This window comes from Strix aluco, chromosome 8 (assembly GCF_031877795.1).
Source record: "Strix aluco isolate bStrAlu1 chromosome 8, bStrAlu1.hap1, whole genome shotgun sequence".
NCBI lineage: Eukaryota > Metazoa > Chordata > Aves > Strigiformes > Strigidae > Strix > Strix aluco.
Window position 1 is genome coordinate 1,586,947 of NC_133938.1, and position 24,029 is coordinate 1,610,975.

At 39.4% G+C, this 24,029-nt stretch overlaps 1 protein-coding gene across 1 annotated transcript in view; it reads right to left on the bottom strand.

Moving 5' to 3' along the window:
• Positions 1-24,029, bottom strand: part of LRRC7 (leucine rich repeat containing 7) — a 171,707-nt gene that overhangs the window by 79,997 nt on the left and 67,681 nt on the right. The window contains exons 2-6 of the mRNA XM_074831760.1: positions 20,124-20,326; positions 14,236-14,353; positions 13,236-13,314; positions 12,400-12,489; positions 9,341-9,397 (exon numbers count right to left, since the gene is read on the bottom strand). Coding sequence (XP_074687861.1) covers positions 9,341-9,397; positions 12,400-12,489; positions 13,236-13,314; positions 14,236-14,353; positions 20,124-20,326 — 547 coding nt within the window. The remainder of the gene's footprint in view (positions 1-9,340; positions 9,398-12,399; positions 12,490-13,235; positions 13,315-14,235; positions 14,354-20,123; positions 20,327-24,029) is intronic.

The window sequence follows — 24,029 nt, forward strand, 5'->3', positions numbered from 1 at the left end:
GGAGCTTTTCCAAATGAGGTCTCCCTCAATTTTTATACAATGCCACAAACGCTTCTTTGGCTGTAGTGAAAATACTTTGACAAAGAGCATTTGGCATTGTCATGGCTCTATTAGATTGATGACTCATACACATTTTACATCCTACTAATACACTTGTGTCTTTTTTTTCCAGTATGATTTCTGATTTTGAAGAACTCCTAATTTATAACATAAATTCCTATTAGTCCCTCACTACATGACCTTGCACACTGTACTATTAAATTCCACCCAGTTTTTAATTGCTCCTGTCTTCAGAATTACATAGTTCTTCCAATTTTAGAGGCTGTACTTGAGAACTCGATCTACAATTTTTACTCTTCACAAAGCAAATTAATTCTGAGCAGTAGCCAAAGACCAAGAGAAATCCTGTTTTTCCCGAACATTAGCTGCCAGGGACCCACCCCTCTGGTAACATCTCCATCATACATTGTTTCCTAACAGCACGGTATTGCAGAACAACAATAGCTGTAATACCTACTGTCAAGAAAGCCAAAGAAGAGATGAGAAGCCACAGCTCCAGTTGGGAAACACTGAGTCATTAGGATGAGTACAACAAATACAAGTATTTTCTCATCAATTATGAGCACCTACAGTTTCTCAGACACTAGTGACTCAACCATTTACAAATGCAGTTTCTACAGTTTTTCAGTTTTACAGATCTCTACTGAAAGAAATCCCACAAAAACCCTTTCCTCAGCCCAAACGGCTCTAAGAGCAAAGATCATACTAACTACTTTGTTTTACTCAAAGATTTTTGAAAAACATATAGGCAGCCTGCCTGTCTGTTTGGTGCAAGCATCAGCATGGGTGTAGTTTCCAGATTCCTTCCTGAGATATGAAATATTCTTGACTGCTCTCAGGAATTCAACAGGATGTTAATGTCTCAAAACATTCAGTTTAGGAGTGGCAGGGCTGTTGACATATGTCGCTATGAAGAGCAATGAATATTTATGACCGAGCCTAATTTCAGAAAATATAAAATTCAATGCAAATTAATGAGCTTCCATAGGAGTAGTCACCCGACCAGGCTTAAGTACAACTGTTAGATAAATTAAAACCTTTTGTTGTTGCATTTGAAATGTGCTCAGAACATTCCTTTCCCAACTACGTTGTAAATTTAGCTACTAGATTTGTTTGAAGAATTGGTGATTTACTTCAATTACTGTAATAACTCGGCGCTGTCCTGACACAACCACAGATGCTCAGCATGCAAACAAGCAAAGTGATGAACGTTAGTGAGGGGAACCATCTCTGAGCTTTGTGTATGTGTCACAGCTCCTAGAATGCTTGGTCAAAAAATTAGGAAAACTGGTAATTTAGATCTGGGGTTGGGTTAAATTGTGGACTAGCAAGTCTAGGCCAGGCTACGTTTTAAGAGCAGAAGGTCAGAACACGCTTTGCCTAGGGCAGGCCAAGGAAGGGCCCTGACACCAGCAGTCACGTCGCTCAGGGGGTGCAAGTCCTCCACAGCCAATACAATCTAAACCTTGACCCTCATGGCCCCCTCACTTCCTTGACCCCTGACAGGCTGCACACTCCTCATCCCCTCGTCCAGCACTGACACCCGGGCTAATCTCCTGCCTACTGCTCCTTTTTTGGTTTGTTCTTGCTAGGCTGGTTCCCAGTCTATGAAATGACAAACTACAGATAGATCACATATGTGTATATAGCATACATCTGTGTAGGTACATGTAAGTGTGTATATATACACACATATATATTCTATATCTGTGTCTACGTAAATACACACACCCCTAAAATGCATGGTTATGTATCGCCTCTACATATCTCTGCTTCCTAAACATGCTGGTGTAATTCTGCTATAAGACATTTTTGCCTTTACTGATTCCCTCTCCCCTCCTATCAGGGATCCTTCATCAGCCCCAGTATCTGGGTTCCTTTGGACACCAACATAATGGCACGAGTCCTTGATGGGTCATTATTACTAATACACAAACCAAGTTATACTCAAACTCCTGGAAAACAGTCAAAATGAAAATGAAAATATAGTCTGTACTAATGTGAAGTCTGCCTAAGATAACTGCCTTATCACTCACAAGGAAAAAACCTGCCCTGGGGAAACAATGCTGCCCTGTGGTAGAACAGCAATAGCAAAACACCCTTTTCAATATGCTGGATTTACATCAAAATTTCAACACAAACTTTTGGTTTTCACTTATGTAGGGAGAATATCAGACTGTATTTGGAAGATGTACTGCCTAATGGTACGTTTATTACAAGTAAACAGGCACAGAAGGGGCAGCAGGCCTCGATCTGCAGCCCAGCCGCAGCAGCCAAGCGCACAGGCGGACTGCAGTGCACAGCTGCTGCGGCACCACTTCGGGCTGACTCATCACAATGTACAAGGCATTTCCTACAGCATAGGCAGCACAAACGTGACTTCTGGATTTGCATCCACGGTGAACTTTCATTCAACTAGTTTGAAAGAACTTTCCAGAAACAACTAATGGTTGGCTTTTTATACCAATATATGTCAAGGCAAACAGAAGTACTTAGGGCCTGAACTCTTGCACGTTCAGTAAAATCCACTCACTAAACAGTTTATACCATTTACATCACTCCTCAAAGAAAACTATTAAATATCCTGTGCATCAGAGTGGTTGCATTAATCACAGAAATTAGAAAGTCACTGTCAGAGGGTTCTGTGGCTCTTTCCAGTACTCCTAGCCATTCATGAAGGGCAGCCTCATAATGAAGTACAGGCCTTGGAGTTCACAGCTCCAGCACAAAGGGCATGCGATAAATGGCTTTGAAAACACAACACAGACACTGCTAGCCTAATGGTTATTTAACACTAAAGAGATGCCTCATTGTGCAATCGTACAGGAAAACCACACTCCGATTCGTGTCTATCAGCGGGGAGACAAAGCCACATAAGCTGAAGCTACAATTAAAAGAGTGGGAAACAGAAGAGGGTAACTGGTATGAAAGCTGCTTACCTGGACTGAACTGGGAATACCGAGACAGTAATGTGAACACCTAACTCCCCACGCCAGGTGCATTCACACCTCACACCTACTACCAGTTACTAGAAAATTCACTGACTCCTGGCTCACCATCACAATTTTAAAATAGCCAAATACATTTGGCAAGTAGTTATGCTCCCAGTAACAGCCTCCCTCCTGCTCTCAAAGGTTAGGCCTGGGACAGCCTGAGGAGCGAGCCCAGCACAGGCAGGAACGCCAGCTCCTGGCAGCAGCCCCGTGCAAGGAGGGGTGCTGGGAGGAGGAGGGGTGCGTCCCCACGCATCGGGGAACAGCTCCCACAGAGCTACCCCTGCCCTGACCTGCATGGGGGACGCGGAGGGGTGGTGGGACGGGGAGGTATGCGTGCTAACCCTTGTAGGGTGGGCTGGTATAGCCCCCCCCCTCCAGAAACCGGGTGTGTTAGTGCATCCACATGGATGTATGTAAATATATATGGGCTCTGTACATAACTGGAACCTGCAACTAACTTAAATGTATTTTTGTCTTATAAACTTGAGAAAAAACTTTAAGTGGGGTGTTTTCTGTTTCACTAGACACAACAGATGAAAAGTGCAACTGTAATCACAGGTTGCTACAGCGCTGAACCCAGAGATGCTGACACATTCACTGACAACACCCACACAGACAATACGAAACAACCCGCATGGATAATACTGAATGACTGACAAACAAGCAGATGCCGTGTTGTTGAGACAGAGGAAGGAAAGGTGGAGGTGCTCACTGGGTGCACCCACCTTCCTGATTTTATGCTCAGGACCATTTTTTTGGTGCAAGTTTGCCTTGTGCTGTCTATAGATGGGACAGCTCCACGTGTCGCTGTTGGTCCCGCAGCTGGAGCCCTCCTGGCGACGGCAGGGCAGGGGCTGCCCCGTGCTCCTCCATGGGCTGGCTCCTCGCGGGCTGGGCACGCGTCGAGGCCGCAAGCACACCGACCGCGCTGCCGTTGAAGAGGCAGCGTAGACATCGAGCCCCAGGGCTGCACTGTGCTAAGGCAGAAAGTCTGTCAGTCCGTCCCCCCGCATCAAACAGCCTGTAACGGACCCACACGGGGGGAAGGAGGGGACCCACATGAGGAGACCTTCAGGTGTCAGGTCTGGCCTCTGAGTTTAAGTAGCTCCAGCCCTTCCTGGGATGGCTCTAGACAGGTACGAGGAAAACAATCACAGTGAGAAATCCTCCACATCAGCTAAGTAAGCTAAACTGCTGCTGGGGGAAGATCAAGACACTTAAAGCAATACAAAACCACCTGTCACAAGGACTTGAGAAAATCCAAAGCCAACATGGCAAAGAAGAAAATATAGGAAACTTAGAAGACATCCTTTAAAAAAGATGGGAACATGTCCAAATAAGAAAAATAGAACAGAATGGTTAACTATACAAGGCCAGAAAACACCTTCAGAAATATTTGAAAAAAAGGCAGAAAAAGTAATAATAAATCTTTTTTTCAGGCCCCTCAGGAGCAGGAAGCCTGCCAGAGTCTATGGAAAAGATACAAAAGGAATGCTCAGAAAATAAGAAGGTCAGAGCAGAAAAACTAAATTCATTTTCTGCATCTGTATTCAGAGTTTGGGCAGGCTCCCACGCTGCAAAGCTTACCCACGGTTATGAGCTCAGACACATGCATGTACAGCACACAAAACCTCTCACACAGTGCTTCAGTGCTAGATGACCGGGCAGCGTGCAACTAATGTCACAACAATCTTCAAATTGTTCCAAGATAAGCCTAGGAAACCACAAACGAGTGACAACTGTACCAGACAAATTAACAGAAACTCTTTTAAACAGCAGAATAAGGGGATACGCAGACAAGTGCAACACGCTGGGAAAATTGAACACAGCTTTTGTGATGAGTAGGGATGACTCAAAATACTTCCGGAGTCTTTTGAAATAGTCAAGACTACAAGAGCTGGACAATAAAGTCTATCCTCATTTCCAAGAGATATGTGCAAAAGTCCTTCACTGAAAGTTCTTAACCTAACCAGCTATGTGACCCGAGAGGGTCTTCACATGGATAAATAAATGACCAAACACTGGAAAAAAACCCCCAACCAATTTTAAATGAGCGAGTGGAGGAGGAGGAGCTGCCATGAGCCAGGCTCTGGGCTGGGGCACATGCTGGTCAGTTTGTTTATAATCAACACAGAAAAATTGTTACTGAGAAGAGGTTTACAGATAGCAAGCAACTGGGATCCTGCCAGGGAAGCGTTGATCCCCGCCACAAACAGGACTGAGGGCAGGACAGGCCCTTGGTGGAACCTGTGGGACTCAGCAGTCTCCTACCACAGTTCCCTAAGCGGCTCCTCCCTCACAGCCTCCTCTTGCCCCAAACCCTCCCACCCAGGTCAAACCACAGCCTTATTCAGGACAGAGAACTGGGAATTACATCTCGCCACACTGAGAAATTACTCAAACACAGAATAAATAAACACTGAAGCACAAACTGCCTCATACAAAACCCACTGAAGCTAATGGGGATCTGTTCGCTGATCTTAATTGCTTCAGTTTGGGTGCAAAATGACTGAAAACATCACTGGCAGTTGGAAAGTCTCACCCGTGGCTTCAAATACATACTCTGCAGGGTAGTGTTACAGAGCAGAACGCTACGGAGCTATCAGGAGTCGTGGTCTGCGGAACACCATCCCGAGCTGGTACAGTTACATGACATGTTACAGCGAGTAAAGATCAAGTACACTTTTACCCAAGAAGAATAATAAAAATTATCTTAGTTCCTTCTTCAAGCCAAAAGGCAACTTTGTGATCTAGGTGGCAACACTGTTCAAACATAAAAAACTTGGCCAGAATCTCACAAACGCTCTGAAGCATTTAACAGAAATTTAAGAGAAATAACCAGATTTTTCTATTTTTGTTGCACAAAGTAAAGCTTTAACAAAGTACTAGAAATTATTTGCAATATTGGTCAGAGATTTCCATATATTTCTAAAATGCTTAAAAAATCCTGGAAACCAGTATCAATAATAATCTTTAACCAAACCGTACAGGAGAGGAAATAAATTACTGATTTTATAAAACAGTATTGTGAAGATCTATAGACTAAACATACAAATACTTTTCAGTATGTTAAAAATATTGGTAAGCCTAGTAGTATTTTCTGATGAGAAAGTACTGCTGACAGAAAATAGGAACATCCTGCAGCATTTTCATTTGAAGAGTAACGTATGTCTCCAGCCCAGTCTGATAGAGCAAGACAGTGTTACTTCACATGTTTGGTATGCTTGTCAGAAGAAATCACAATAATCTTCAAAGCATTTTATGAACAATGCTTCACTAATTTTCTATCAGGAAAGTCTCTAGGAATACAGTTATATGTTTGGACATGTTTTAGGTGCCGTAAAATTATGTCAACAAATTCAACAAATGGAAGCTCTCATTTTTTAATGCAAGATGTATTAAAGAGGGACACTCTGGAGATCTGGTTAGAGCACTACCTTTCAGCCAACGATAGTTAGCATTTACTTAATCTGATTTTTTTGTAAATAATTTTAGAACATTTTGCATTCAGTTACTATGGATACATTTTACAACAATCTTGACTGCAGATTTAGTATGAAATACAGCAAAATTAGAGCTATGGTAAACACAAAGCACATATAATTCCTCTTTATGCCAAAATGCTAAATTTTTCCTTTAAAACTTCTTCATACATACATTTTACAGCACAGAACAGATGAAAGAATATGATCTGCTTTTTGATAACACCGTTTAAGCTGCACTTAACATGGTAATAGTAGTGAGCAGAAGTTACTTAAAACAGTCTAACAGTACATTTCACATCTATTAAAAAACCAAATTACAATATTAAAATTATTTATTTGCCTTCCTTTTCATGTCTTTTCTTACATTAGAACTACTGGACAAGCTACCACCATAATCAGGTTATCTTATTCATGATTTATCTAATAAATTGTAGGATAAGAAAGCAAACCTTTAAGTATACATCTGAAAGGCCTGCATCCCCTTTTTTGCAACTAGATTGTAAAATATATCCTGATTTATATCACTGCAGTTGTTTTCCTAATTGCAGATGGTTCTATCATCGACTCAGTCTTCTGGTCACAATTTCTCTTACAGGCTGAGAGAACAGTCTGTACATAAGGTTTCCCTTCTCCCTGTGCAGCCTGAGCACCACACCGGTACGTAGCACCGCGTCCGCAGTCGCCCATGGCCTCGCCGCTCCCCTCCCTCAGCCCGCACCTCCCCAGGCCCGCTCCAGCACGCAGAGCTGCTGCCTGAGACTAGTAGCTCCTGTCTCTCTGTCAAGGAGATCAAACCCACCCTAAGGAGGACGCAGGATGTATATCCTCTAAATTAATACTCTGCAATACGGGTTAACTCCTCTCTTCCCATTACACCGTACACCCCTTTTTTGCTTGCAGAGAGGACAAAAGCAGGCCAGAAATGCAGAGATCTCCCCTTTTTGTCCCAGTTGATGCAAAATGACCTTGTCAACTTTCTCCCTCTCCCTCTTTATTTCGTAACACAGCTGTCCCTTTTATCTTGCAGTTTTAAGGATAGCATTTGCATAAGCAAAACCTTTTATTTCCAGTTTGCCTCAGCAGTACACAGCAAAGCCTTCTGCCATAGCAAAAAGCAGAGAACAAACACGCCTACAAATAATGTTTCCCTTGGTTACAGGCATCAAAGAACCTCCTTACTTTCAGACTCATACAGTGGGAAAAGTCACACTCAGCCACCTTCACAAACTCAGTGCTACTGCAACCAGGGGCTACTACACTTAGGTATGAATCTTCCAAACACCTGCCAAACTGCACAAAATTTGCCTGTTAAACACCACGTATCCCAGGAAAAAAAATTTAATTATTCTTATTAGTAATAATGACACACAATCCCAATCTTGCTCCCACCTAATTCAGTAACAAATCTGTTCTCATCTTTAGTGGGATTAGAATTAGACTGGAAATATAAAAATATTGTTTGATCAAAATTATTCTGTTGTGGAATTCCGATTCTTCAATCCCAGCACACACACATCCATTTATTCCAACCAGCACTTTCTGCATGCAAAGACCATGCGATTCCCTTCTAATGAGAGGCTGATGGTGAAGAGGTAGTCTAGATTACAGCATGCACACACAGCCTTTCAGATAAGGACCTCAAAGGCTGCAAATCTGCTGTCCTGAACAGGTCTCATTTTTAAATGCAGATAAACACTTTGGTAGCAGACTGAAGCTTTTTGTGTGGTTGGTTTTCAAAATAGTAAATGTAACTCAGAACAGAGGAAGTAGAAAGTTTATAAAAAAGGTGTTTTCGACTCATACAAAGAATACTGCCTGTAACACAAGAAATAGCTTTCCTTCAAAAAAGGCAAGTGCTGTGGATAAAAGCCCCCCAGGAAGTAGTGAAACTGTCACTATATCCCATTATAGGCAAAATGCCTGCGTAGGAGATTGTGATAAATGCATGCTTGCTAAAAAGGGTGCCCTTTCTAAATGAGCTAAATAATATGCAATTGACTATTAGCAACGTGTAATAAATACAGTCTATTGCCAGCACTGTAAGTCTCACTTATAACGGGGACATACAACCCCCGTTTCTAATAAGGCCCAAATCCATGGATATTTTTTCATTGGTTAGGATCCCTGTTACAGGAAGCAGTTATATAACGCTGGTCTGAACACAAAAACACATCCCTTGCTTTATGCAGTGCAACCTCCTATATTTAGCATGGGAAGCATCTAGATTTATTTTTCACTTCTTTACTGTTTCCTTTTCAAAATATCATTTAAATGTTGGTCAAATTATAGCAACAATTTATAGCAAATTACTTTTTTGGTATATAGTACCAAGAAACACTACCAAATTGACAGTTCTTCAATATTCCGATGATACAGGTTTCTAAATGTAAACCACCAAATATATTTAACTTCTGTAGAGATCATATGGGGAGATTGTTCTAGTAAGGTTACATCGAGTACGTTTTCAGTACATCAGATTATTTCTTGATGAGGAAAATACTGTCACATAATCATTGACCAGGATTGTCTCATATGTTGTTTTCCAATTGTGTTTACATCTCATATTTTAAAATGTCACGTTATAGATTTTGGATATTGGGTTACAGTCAGCTAATATACCAATCTCCATCTTCCATTATATGCTCACTTTTTGCTAAAAACCTTCAGCAGAATTTCTTTAAACCATGGAAAAAAAATAACTTAACAGAAACGACAGCACTGTATTGCTAACAATAAAAATATTTTGCACTTTTGGAAATTTTAGGTGAAGGAGACTTATGTAAATATTCAATCACTTACTTTGGTAGAGTTTTCAAGTGATTTTCTCTTAACTCCAAAATTCGCAATTTGACAAGTCTAGAAATATGATAGAAAGTAATTAGTTCATTCAATGAATTAGTTCAGGAATCCACAAGAATGTTTTGAAACTACTTATTTCAAGAAAAAAAGAGTCTGCTTAATGCACAATATTAAGATGTCCAGTTATTGTGGGGCTGAATATGGTACAAAATGTATTCAGAACCAAATAGCTTCATGTAAGGACAGGCAGCTTCAGATAAGGTCAGGTATGTCCTTACCTAACTCTTCTGAAAAGCTTTGACATATATATCAGGCTTTCACAGTAATTCTAAACTTTTTTTATTAACTATTCAAACAAAGCAAACATCGTAAAAGTTCATTTCCCTCAAACATTTCCAGATCTATTAAAAGATAAAAGCAACTGCCATTAGTTACAACTTTCTTTTGCACTTTTTGAGCACTGAATTCTACACCTCCCCGCAGGCAGATCAATACTACAGAAGAGATCTCCATTTAATTTACCTTATTTTAAACTAAGCAGGACATGTGCTTAGGTGCTGGCACGAATTAGAACCCATACACAACAGTACTTCACAGTTCCATAGCACTGGTCAAACTCTAACTGGCAATATCATTTAAGCCACAGCAATAAATTTTATGAAGTCAAATATTGGAAAGGGTGAAGGACACATCAGATAAGAGATGAAGAAACTAATGTATCAAGATCCAGAACTTGGGGCAGTATTGTCTAATTACCCACATTGCCTAGGAAGATAATTTGATAAACATGAAAGGATTTTGATTCCTGTCACCCTTTTGCTGGTTCTTTAACCCCAAATTATAATCAACATGGAGAGGAAAAGGAAGAGGATATAAAACCAGAAGGATGAAGAAGGTCCTTTCCTCTTCATCTCAAATTGTACCGCTCCACTCACAGAAAACGTGGAGTATCAAATCAACTATTCTTTGGAGGTACATTCAAAGCATGAGCTCTCCACACCCAGGACTGCTCAAGGCCTATGTGAACCTGAGCAGTTCTGCATAACTCAATTGTAAGTGTATCCTCTCTAAACAGAGGTGTCATACTACTAAAGCTTTTAGGCTTGTAACATAGTTTCTAAATGTGAAGAAAGTTTATTGAGGAACTTTATGGTGAATTTCCACCATTTCATTAATACTGTCCTTTGTATTACTCTGTCCCTACAGTCCAGGTCCTTTACTGTCACAGGTGTAAACATGTGTCTGTGAGAAAAGTTTTTAAAAAATACAACAAAGCTTTCAATAGTTTTGTCCAACACACCACCAGTCCCATCCTTCATGGAACCTCAGGCTTCCCAACGTTATGCTCTTCTAGAAAACTATGATGTTATCTTTTTCCTACCCAATAAAGCTGAAAACATTTCAAGTCCTACAGTTGTGCTTAACCAGGACTAAAAAGAACAACTTTAAACGAGAAATGTGGAGAGACGTTTACATGATGCTCATGTAGACTCCGTTCTTGACTTTATTCATGTGCCCATAACAGACTAACTGAATATTACTGTACCAGAAGACATTAAGAAAGCACCAAAATTCAGAGCAGAGCAATAAGGGAGATACAGGTAAAGAGCTATGTGTGGCTAGTAAAAAAAGTAAAGAGCAATGTCCATATGCTAATGTGGGAAGCTTCAGAAACATGACCAGGATTTGTAAATGCAAGATAACAAATAGATAATATAGGAGAAAAATAATAATAAAGGAACTACAGTCATTTCATTTAGATAAAATACGCATTTGTAAAACAAACAAACAAAAAAGTTAGTGCTTTTTGCTAAAAGATTTAGAATACTAGACATGTCCTTAAGGAACAAAGATTATCAGACAAAGTACCAGCAAGGCTTTAGAAGAGCACAGTGATTATAAACACTACATGTCTGACAAACTGCAGGGTATTTCATACACTCATTTTCCCTTGACATTTGAACATAAATGTCTGATTCCACTCTGCAGAAACAGGCTGTCTTAGGATTTACTCTGACACTCCAAACACTCATCAAATGCAAACAAGGACAATTTTTGTTCCTCCTCCTTTCACCAGGATTTTCTAAGAGGTATTCCAGCAGAAAGCCCAGACTCTGCTCTGGGTCAGCGACAGGCCCATCAAGCGAACGCTGATAAAGCAGTACTTCCTATTTCCCAGCGCCTGAGCCCACCACTGTAATCTCCAACACACATTATGTCACCTCAGTATTAATTCTGGAGTGCTGAGTTGATGTTCCCAGATGAACAATAAAACACACAGATGGGTAGCTGGATGGACCAGGAAAAAATACTACCAGGTGAATTCTCTAACACCACTGTGTATCTTCTCTGTTAATCCTTTGTCTTCTGAGCTATTTGCCCAGCTGGACAAGCCAACGGCAGACAGGCTGACCATTCCCTCACCAGTGTGACAGCTGGGATAAACCTGACATTTCTGTCAGACCTGTGCAGTGTAAGGACCCACTGTCTTCTACTGCCCTCTGAAACGGCCATGGCAAACTGTTAACTTTGATTTCCCTGCCTCTGCTTTCTCCTTATCTAACACTTTTTGGATCAGTTTGTTGCATTTATTTTTACTCTCATTCTACATCCTTTCTGCTCTGCTGTCTTTTGAATCTTCTCTCTTGTTCTGGCTTTCACATTTTTCTACCACGCTCAGTCATTTCTTTCTCCCCTTCTGACTCACACCACTTGTTCTTTCTGTTCATTTTTCAATAGGCATAGACCATATTGTTATTTTCTGCCCTTGCCACAATCTAATAACACATTTGATCAAGGACAGGTCTCTTCAATTTCTATTTCTTCTCACCTTTTCCCTAAACCACCAAACTGCATCACTTCATCATAAAATTCCTGCTGACATAACATTCTCTCTAACAACAACCATTCATCAAAATATGGCTGAAAAGCCAAAATCTCTTTGTTTTTTCTGTTTTGCTTTGTTTTGTTTTTGAAAAGAATACAGCTTTAAAATGTTTCCTTAAAGCCTAAACTGCATTCATATGAAAGAGCAATGCGCTTTGATGACTAATTCTTACCTTCCAAAGTTAGCTGGAAGAAACTCCAAAAAGGCATCATTTAGATAGAGCTGGGTCAAATTTAGAAGTTGTGTGAAGCCATCTGGCAGCCTAAAAAAACAGTTAAAAGCTTAATGCTCACACCGAAGTTGCTATGGAAATAATAACAATGTATATTTAGAAAGAGAAAGATGACTTTCTCTCTCACCTTCTTTTTCTACCCAAATTCTCAAGAACTTAACTTGTTACAGACAGCATTTTTGCCCGGTCTCATCTTTTCCATGTTGCTATAACCACATGGAATGCAAATACCTGGCACATTTGAGTTACATCAGCCTTTCTCCCTTCCTAGCTGAGGGTTTTAAGCCAAAGGTGTTTTCTTTCTTTCTTTCCTTTCTATCTTTTTTTTGTAAAAAAACCTCCCAAAACAGAAATAGTAAAATTCCATCCTTTCATCTCCTTCACTCCATTTAATAAATCACGGGATTAGAACACAAATTTTTTGTTACTATTATTGCAAGTTTTTGAAAGGAATAAGGGTTGCCAAGGTCCCAACCCAGAGATTACAGTACATGAGGATGTGGCATGGCTTACTTCCCAAATACATAAAGCACCAGCCCCTGTGTTTAAAAGGCTGCACCACATCGACTGCTTTGCCAACACCTTCTTTACTATGTGGAAAGACACTGCTTTGTTACACAGTACACAGACCTTTTCATATATACGTCAACCCTGGATTCAAAACAACTAAGAAGAAATTTAGATTAATACTGCAAATGAAGTTGATACAATGCCTTTACATTTTAGTGTAAATTTTCTGCACTTGCAGTATACAAACACAAGCTACTGATACTCACTTAGAGACTGGATTGACACTGGCTTCAATAATTGTTAAACACTTACAACATTTAATATTTTCTGGAAAATCTTGAATTCCTAAAAAAACATTGAAATAATTATTACACACACGTAAAAAGCTGTTTAAATTGTTTTGTTCATAAATGAGTTCATTCCGCATTTTCAGATCAGGCTTAAGCTATAACAGGAAGAATACATAAATTTTAGTATTCTAGTCTAAAAGATGACACTTGGGCACTAAATAAATACACCAGAACAGGTAATATGCCTTGTACTAAAACTGTTATGCTAATGCTTGATTTATATAATCTTCTAGAGTTAAATAGTGACATCATTTGTACTGATATTTGTGCCTTTCATTTCTTTCCAAACTGCTTAACTTTTTCTTCTTTGCCTCCTTCTCTTCTCAGGAGAACACACATATAATAATCCTGAGAGCCTCTAGGCCTATACCGATAAGAAATTTTTCAAAATTTTCAAGAGTGCCTAAGCCTCACTTCCAAATCAAAGAGACTCAAGTTCAGACATGCAAAGGTTTTTAGGCACATAAATATATAAATGCATAATATGTAAATGCATAATTTGGAAATGCATGTCAGCAAATTAGTCACTGGCTATATAAATCCTGGTAGTTGTTTACCTGCAGCCTTATATGCTTAAATACATTACACGAGAGCCCAGTAAGTACTAAGCCACTTTGGAAAGTGGAATGGTTCATAAGTGCACTGAAAAATGGTCTCCCGCTCCTATTTCCAAGGTTTACTGGTCACAAATCATCACAGTATACTATATGTGAAAGAAAACTATTACTTTTTTAGAGAAAAGTAAATGAGGTAGATATCTACCCAGACTTCTCAAAAGTGCCAGACAGGAAAACAGTACATAATCTAGAAAAAGAGCAAGTTTTCTAGAACACGAGTTTGTTAATCATTAGGAATTAAAACTTCAATATTGTTCATATTCATTACAATTCTTTAAAATACTTTTTTGATCTCTTACCATTTTTACTGATATCAAGTTCTTTGAGATTAACTAAGCTAGCAATAGTGGTTGGCAGACTTGAAAGGTCATTGTCTGGTATACTCAGTTTGCGTAAAGCTTGACAGTTGAACAGTTGCTGCAACATAAAAAGATACTTTACAATGTTTCAGGAAAAAGATCAGTTTGGGATCATTATTTATACACAGAAGCATAAATACCACAAAACTACATTTTCTACATAATGAGAATTCAATAATCAAAAAATATTTTGAAAAGCCATTATTGGAAAAGACATTCTTACAGGCTGATCAGCATCATAAACACAGCTTATACACAGTTGGCAAGAATAACCAAAACAGTTGATGGGTAGCCGGAACGTTCATAAAGAGCTTGCTGTCAAAACCTGCATACTCATTACAACCAACATTTTGTAGGTACATGGTATTTCCTATGTGCTGTATCAATTGACATTTTTTTGTGGCTTGTGGTAAATCAAAATAATTGCTTTTATAATGTAATTTCATTATAGATTTTAAATTATTTCAACTGCATGCAGAAGAAATTTGCTATCTTCAAGAAACAAAATGCTTTGACATTATCAAAATGATATCTTCCTCAAATCCCCTCCAAAATTCAGGACTCACTTCTAATTTTTAATTCAAATTCAAATTTTATAAAATGTCAGAATTTCCACTACAAAAAACAAACCCTCCTTTCAACCTGAAGTAATCAACAACTTGTGTTGAAAGCACCTATTGAATGTGGCTGCTTTCCTCAAGAAATGTCACCATCTCATATAACACCTTACACATGTAAAAATTAAGAAAACCACCACACTAAGAGAAGGCAGCCATGAAGACCACTTTCACATTTGGGTACGCTGCACTGCAAGGTTAGAGGTGCCATATCTGCAGAACCAAAAGGTGTATTTTTTAGGTAGAATAGCTTATAGCTTCTTCCAGCCCAGTGTGCCAGCAGGTGTAAGAGGAGAATGCAATACAATCATGTGGCTTATTTATTACGTGCTCCATATTCCCCAGCAGCAGCACTGGGGAAAATGGCCTGTGCAGAGTAAGAGGGACGGGTCACGCGTGGCTACTGCCTTGGTGGTCCGAACCCTGGTCTGCACCCCCAGCATGGTGTCACTGCACCTCTGGTACCAGCCGTTCCTGTGCCACCCACCGCACCGGACTGGGGGAAGGACCAGCTGCTGCACAGGGCCCACTTTGCGGGCTCTAAGAACATCGCCCTTCTCAAGAGTTAAAAGTTACCCCAAAGCCCTTAGGACTGTTCTGCAAATATAAATTCAGCAAATGGCACCAGAAAATTCAGTGGGTTCCAGAGAAGAACAGCTTCTCTTTGCAGGCATTTCACAAGCGTTCTTCAAATATCAGTGCTATGTTTACACCAGGTTTAGTCTTTCTTTCAGACTTCTACGTCAGAATAAAGTCTATATACTCATCTACAGGCTATTTGAGAATGCATAATAATTTGATTGCCTAGATGAAAAAAACAACCAAGTACCTGGAGAGGAGAAAATTAACACACAAATGGCGTGCAAATGCCAACCTGGTACTTCACTTTAAGTAAATTTTAGATCATTTTGAAACTGCATTTTGCTGCTGTAACTTTCTATCATAATCCTTTAGAAAAATCCTGCTTTTCCTTCAGCATAATCTATTCTCAGAAAAACGAGAGGGAATCACATGAATAAAAGCTGCTCAGAATGGGAAGTGCCACACCACAGCCACTATGTACTGACACCAAACAGGAAAGGGCCTTTTTACTGAAAGACACTTTTCAAAATGCCTTTGTATTGACAGGTTTTTTCAGATTTCCTTGCTAAGAGAGACTGGCCGATTCTCCAGGTTGTCCACTGGCCCCCTCCCCAGCGCACCCCAGCTGACGCCAGTGCCTGGCAGCGAGGCCCAATGCCCTGCAGAGCCCCAGGGAGAACCGTGTCGGCGCTGGGGCCTGCGCTCCCCAAACGCATTTATGGAACCACCACTGCACACCCTGGAAGCCAAACTGGGTTACACACTTCTGCTTGCAGACAATGTTAATAAAGCGAAGTATCTCTCCAGAGAATGAGGAAATCCTCTGCAATGCATCAGAGAGCACCTGCTTTTTCTCTTTTCTAAGGAATCATATTATTTTGGACAAGACTGAAAACATAATTAATAGGCTCTAGGGTTTGAAGCTTTCAGCCACATTACTGTGTGGGAACAGCTGTAGGTCACAGTGATGTTCAGCACAGGGGACCTGCAGAATTTTGGCACATACACAAACTATACCATGCTATTGTACCTGCAAAATGAACTTCCCAGTGCAGGTTCCCAGCCATGCCCCTGGAGAATTCTTATTTTAAAAGCCAAGGGAGGCTTGGAACTTAAAAGTTTGCACAATATGTGAACAGATGCAAGGCTTCTGAACTGGTGAATGCAGAAGCGTAATAAAAAATTTTCCCTCTGGAGTGATTTTATGAGGTACTATTATACCAGAAATAATATGAGAGTGTGAATACAGGTATGTAGGCCAAAAATTGCCTGCTTTTTTTTACCCACTGGATTTTCAAAAGGTGTCTTTCTCAATTTCTAGTGCTTTATGGCCTTTGTTGTAATCATCATACCGTATGTCCATACAGGACTTTTATTCCTTTCAGACTGGAAACCACGCATTGATAACAGTGCTGTGACTGGAGTCGTAACAATGGGCCATTATTCTGCATTTCTCAAGTTCCTGCCTACCCAGCAATGGAGGCTGTTGGCTTCCAGGGCCACTGGAGAAAAATATGAAATTTCTGCTCTTTGCTTTCCATAGGCAGAACTGTGAAATACACTGGCTGACATATTGTGGAAATTTGATGTCAGGATTACAAAGAAATAACACCTTCTAGCTTTGCAGAACAGAAACATGATTTCTTATTGGCAGATTTAGAAAAAGGATTCAATGCCTTTAATGGAAACTATAACATATAGCAAATGCAATGTAAAAGAAAAACATAGTTAAATTCTAATATCATCTATGTGAGCTATACATTAGTGATTACCTCAAAACCATTTATATATTGGTTGTATTGTTTGTTCTCAGTGAGAGAATTAAGCATTAATGTAGACTCTAACTTCAGTAGATTATTTACCACTACTGGTATTTATTTTACCAACACGTCAAATGGCAAAACACAGTGGTGGCTATTTCTAGAATCTGTTGTTAGAGACACATTTTTCCTGAGGCATTAACAAGTGAACTAATTTTGTCCATTATAAATTAGCCCAGATTTTACTTTATATTTATTTATAAGGGAAAGCTGCTGGGGAGAATTTTCATCTCATTCATGCTTTTCTGGATAGTGATTGCCAGCAATTCCACCTTCATCAAAATCAGTATTCTTTTTTATTAGTCATTGATTCATTTGACTCCTATAAATAGGGACATACTTGCAGCAGCAGCTCACGATAATGAGGTCAAAGGCAAATAAAGTAAAATACTTGGCTAGATTTAGGGGAAAAGAGAGAATAAAAATTATATAACAGTCCTGTAAATCCTTAAAAGAAAAATAATAGAAATTAGGAACTAGAAATCCATTTCTAATGAAGACAGCAGAAAATATAATTATGATAAATAAAATGTAAGGCTAAAATTAAAAAACAAAGCAGGCAGAGTGAGTTTAATACATCAGTTCAATGCAAAATAATTTATTGGTAGAATATCAGGTAGCAGTGAAAGTAACTAAGGTAGGTAAGGACTTAACCGAGTTTTTACCTGTGCTTCTTTCAATAAATTTTTAAACATGAGCAAGTGTTCTGATGATAGAAAATTTCTAAAAAAATATTGTAACTTCAGGGGCACATAACATTTGGTAAGTAACAGAAAACTGACCAAAATTTCCTCTGGAAGAAGTTATTCGAATTCACATTTATTAGAGAGGAAAGTTCTGCCTATGGTAGATCATAGTGTGTAATACAAAAGTTAATGTTAAGTACTATAGTGCTATTTTAAGAAAAAAAATGGCATTTTCTCTCCTAGAATATTAATTCAATAGTGAAAAAAAGTTCAGAGACATGCAGCAAAAAAATATCTGAAGCATAAAATTTGATAATGAAATTATTTGGACTCTTTAAATTTATGGTAACAATCAATAATGGCTTAAGACAAAAAATTATGAATGGTATAAAGAAAGCAAATTAACACTGCCACTAATCTTCTCTTATACAAGAACACACTATGCTAAACAATACACTTAACTCAAACCTAAGACTGATTAAAAGGACTTCTTCAATATATAGTATTTCATTGAAACTATTATTTATAACAAAGAAAATTTTAAAAAAAGAGGTGCAAAAGTAGAGTTCTATACATTTAAATCTCTCCAAGGTATGTATTCATGTGCTGTTTTGTTTCACAAATAGCAAATACAAAATAGATGACACCACAATACAGCACAAAGGTTTCATTGGCATGCACATCTCAGTTGTGACTGACACTAACATCTATCACCTTCACCCCAATTTCACCCTTTTGGACCCCTTACCTTTGGCCCTCAGTTCTTCCATACAGAATTGCAGCATATTGCCCTGATATATTTGTCTTTCATTATGCGCTGCAATTTAGTTGGAATACCATGGTGATGCATACTTTCAATAGACCCGAAATAAATATACCAAAATCCCTAGTTAAATTAGACACATATATTCTTCAGGAGCACAATTAAAATACACAAGGTTAACAATATATTCCTATTAAAAGAGAAATAGTCCTGAAGGTATTCATTAGCAGCGAAATGGCCTCCACCACAACTCATTTCATATTTATGGGGACAGAAAAAATATCTGGTTGTCTGCTGTCCTTTCTAGTAGCAGGAGAGATAAGGCAGTTCTCCATATCATTTCTCTGTGACACTTAAAAGATTGTAGCTACCCTGTCTTACCATCTGTAAAGAATTTCTTGATGGAGTGAGCAATCTTAAGCAATGAACCATCAAATCCGAATAAAGGAACTCCATGTAATGGAAGAAGTACGTTTTCTACATTTGTAAATAGAATTTATATAAAGTCTCTATGCAGTGTAAGTAAGAAGTATGTTGAGAGATGATGAAGAATGGATTACAGTGGAACAATGTTTAATTAAAGACTTGTAAGCATCTTTCATTATTGTTGAGAAAAATTCAATTAAGGAATGGATTACATTACTTCATGCTTCATTATGTAGCTAGCACCTACTATTAATTGGTTTTTCCACTACCTTGCCTCTTTTGTTTCCAGAACACTTAAGTTACAGTAACTTTTAATTCCTTATAGTAAACATTAATCAACAGGAGAAGAGATTTAAAGATTCTATAAAAGAAGTTTTCCGCAGGAAGGATAACTTTAGCAATCTCATTGCAGGACCTCATTCGCAGTTACAAAACTACTAGTCAGAGATCACTGGCACTTCTCCCACAGGGGTAACGGCTTGTCCTGATAAAGAGCGTGCTTCTAAAAGCAGCACTACCAAGGATCCAAATGTGAGGTCACCCGCCCCACACACTGGTCAAGGTACCAAATGCCACCTGAACTATTTGTTGTGCAACAAGTGTTCTTTGGAACGACGGTTAACTTCCCAACTTAAGATTTCATTGGCCACCCCCTGTTCTTGTGCTGAGAAGCAAGGAGAAGTAGGCAGCCCCACTCCTCCCCACGCAGTACCGTCTGCAAGAACGGTGGCTCAGCCGTCTGGGCTCTTCCGAGAGGGCAGAAAAGAAATTGTAAAACTGTAATTGAATCTCTAGAGTTAACAGCCATGACTCTTCCCCCAGCAAGCAGGTCTCCTGGTCAAGAGCAAGCCCCAGCTCAGGGTTGAAGCACATGCTGAGCACACATTTAAGAACACAACTTTGACATCTGTATTACAGGCAGAACACTGATTACCTTAGGTAGCTCTTCAATTTGATTGGCATCTAGGTAAAGCTCCTCTAATGTCCGTTCAAAGTTAAAAACCTCCTTTGGCACCTGCTGTAGGCCACAGTGAGAGTAATCTAACACTGAGACGATTTCTTCTTCACCACGAAAACACCGGCAGGGCACCAAGCGGCCGATAATTTTCCTTTTGGTTGTCATCTCCAAACAGCATACTGAAGGAAAAGGGGAAAAAACAGTTTTCTGAAACTATCAACATTTTGGGGACTGTTTCTTTAGAATTATTATCAAGATTTCAGTCTACTAAATACAGTTTTTCCTGAGGGATCTCTGTATTCTGCATTTTGCACTTCTTACTCTACCTTTCTACAAAACATGACCACGTGAGATTTGCCAGCATAATCACAAAAAGCAATCTCAATACATCATCTGTTCCCCTACACTGGGACAGAAGAAAACAAGCCAAGACCATCCACAGCCATTGCTCTCTTTAATGATGAAAATTAATTGTGTAAATCCTACACGTATGAACACGTTCATCAGACAAGGTACGGGACAATGTTTGTAGTCCATGGTTTGGTCCCTTGCTCAGTCTGGGCTGTGAGTCACTGCAGTTGAATCGGTCAGTCCCTTGGTTCTGATTCTCTCTGACAAACGTTCCCTTCTATTATACCCCATTTCTCTGAAATCAGCAGCGTTCCTTAGCTTTCCACAGTTACTGCTGGAGTATATTCACTGGCTTTTCAACCAGATGAATAAAGAAAAGGATATGTAAACTCAATTGGATACAAAAGTAGAACAAAAGTAACCCCAAACCAGAAAGGTTTACCTGTCATTCCTGCTTCTCTTCTATTACCTTTGTTGAAAACTCAGATAAGGGACTTAGCAGAAACGCCATTATTTTTTTTGCAGTAAAATAAACGCTTGGGAAATTCCAACACAGTCTGTTCCCTAACTACTTCTAATCTAGATGCCAAGTCCTGCAGCTCTTCCTTGCACACACAGAGTTTGTATGAGCACCTCTAACTCACAGGAGTAACAGTTTACACAATGGTATCTCACTATTTTTCAGTGGAATAAAAATACTTTAACTCACTACTTTTGAATGGCAAGAACATTCAATAAGCAGATTTTATACATGTCAAGCAGTCTCTATATCTGGAACAGAAGTTTTTTTAACATGATTATAGATAAATCAGGCTGTTCTGAAACATATTGCCACAAAGCCAAGAAGGGCTAAGCCTTCAGCTCCCATTTTCTAAACCACTTACAAGGTTTTGAGTTACATTTCTGAAAAAAAAATGCACAAAATTAGTCCAAGTAAAGCAAAATAAAGCTCATCAGGATCTTTTTTCACAGGATGCCAGTGAAAAAGCAACTGTATATTCATGCAAAATAACAGTGGAGAAAATTCATATTGCTTAAGCCATTATTTATTTGAAATGTCAGATAAAAACCATAATTTAGTTGGTCAGATAAGGCTCCATTCATGGGTCTCTGTGACTAATATAATACATTGACATTTTGGATGTAAATAAAATACTCAAATGTTTTATTTCTTTGTTTAATTTTTATTAGCACTTAATCTGCCTCTAGTAATCCCAATGAGACGAGCACATGAGTACTATCAGAACAAATACTGTTTTTTCATGTTCTCAAGAAGACTGAGGTGTTGAAACCAGAGTGCAGCTGGTTAGTCATTTGGCAGGGCTAATGACAGCCCTTCTGTTGGCTGATTCTGGCTTAAGCATAAAGCCTAAAACAGAGAAAAGGGTATAGTAATTCTGTAATTCAGCGTGGCCAGATGCCAAGTTTGTGGGTATGGCAGTTGTATCTTATTTACAGTCAGCGGATGCAATGAAAACATCTGCATAATACAGTGTACATAAACTCCTGAAAATGTAAAAATAGAACACTTAGAGGTATAAGAAAAGAATAAATCCAATTACAAGCTAATAAATCACAAAATCTAAAAGTTTTGTTTCAGTTCAATGGTATAGTCCACTGCAGAACACAAAGAGCCACATAGCTAAAATTTAAGGATGCCACACACCACTCAAATTTACTCTGTGAACTTTGATCTTACATGTTCTTCATTTAAATTCCTTACACCAGGAACACTAGAGCCCCAGCCAAACTTCATACACAACACTGTGGCTGGACCTGGGTTCTTGACTGGCACTCAAAATTCCCTGTGATAAAGCAATGCTTATTTCAGTGTTGCCCCTAATTTCCCCCTGGAAATACGGCTACTGCCTTCTCAGCTTCAAATCTGGGGGTCAGTTTCAAACACATCTGGGAAGAAATGACTTGTATCATTTTCTCAACTTCAAAAAATTTTGCATTTGTCAGGTTTTATTTAAGGCAGGAAAAGTCCCAAAGCTCTGCTCCAAAGCAAATCCAGTAGGAGAATGGCCCACCACACCCAAAGCGCTCCCAGTTCTCTCTCAGATCAGGGGTTTTTCAAATCGCCACATTTTCTGCTCTCTCAAAATCTCTTTCACTGTGTCTGTGCCCGCCACCACAGCACATCACATGCAATCAGCTCATCTGAAAGCTCTCTGAAAGTCTGTATTTGGACATTGAAAGTGGCTTTGGTCATTGCTAGTTAAATTTAGTCACCTGGCACCACGCTCTACCTGACTTCAGGATCATCTGTAGTTGCAGCAGCTGCTGACTTCAGCAACCCTTACCACCTGGGAGGCAGAGCAGTGCCAGGTGGGAGAGCTGCCCGAAGGGGCCATGGGGAGGGACATGGAGCCGGCGGCAGGCAGCAGCCTCCAGCCGTGTTCCCCAGCCTGGGAGGCCCAGCCAGGCGGCCTGTCCCGGCCCCCTGCTCTGAAGGAGCCCCCGGACGAGGCACGGCCAATGGCCCCGGGGCAGGAGCCAGCCCCACTGACCTCCCAACCCCTCCGCCTTGGCAGCACGTCCCCAGTCTGAGCACAGGCAGGAGAAGGGGTGTGGCACGGCCACTGACACCAACCTGCATGGCATCCTTACTTCCAGAAATCTTCCCAAATAGCTCCTTTCAGCGTACAAGATTGAAACAGATGGAAACTGTAAAACCATTGGTCACAGAATACATACTTCACAAGAAAAATGAAATTAGCTATCAAGCTGCACAGCCTCTTTATATTCAAGCATAGGAAGTAGCATTTGCAACTGAGTATTTCAAACCTTGACACAATAAAAATAAATGCCCTTGGAATATCAAATTATTTGTAGCTTTGCAAGCCATTTGAAGATAATGAACAATTGAACAGTGACATGTACTTCAAAAACTACTCAGAAAAACATTCTTCCCATAGGCATTACAAAGCACTTGGCTCTGCATTATTCTCTTCTACTGTAGGCATACACATAAAACAAATCCCACATTTCATTTTAATAGAAACCCAGAACAATAATAGTATAATAGAACAGCTAGAAAGTGTACAAATAGAGAAGTGTTAGAACTGTACTAAAAATAGCAATTACAACAGCAAAAACATTTTAAAAAACAGGGGGGCTTTTTCTTATATGAACAAGTGTTTCTATTATTGTAGTTCATAAAAATATCTGTAATTTCTTATTCAATAGAAAACTGTTTTTAAAATTAGAAGGAAAAAATGCAGAGGATAAACAAAAGTGATTTCATTACTACACCTTCCTCAAAAGCTATGGTAAGACCCAACTGTCATGCTAAAATAGGTTAGTGGAATTTATTGGAACTGTCCTCTTCAGGAAAAAATAAAAAAACAAACCCAAACCAGGATGTGATTTGGACAGATGAACAATCTGTATTTAGGAAAACATCAATACTGGAATAAGAAAGGTGCTTGAACCTGAATTAGGGTGCATTGGTAAGATTTTGTGAGAAAAATTAGTATGAAATAACTCCACTACAGAAACTGCTGCTTATAGAATATTTGCTGGAAG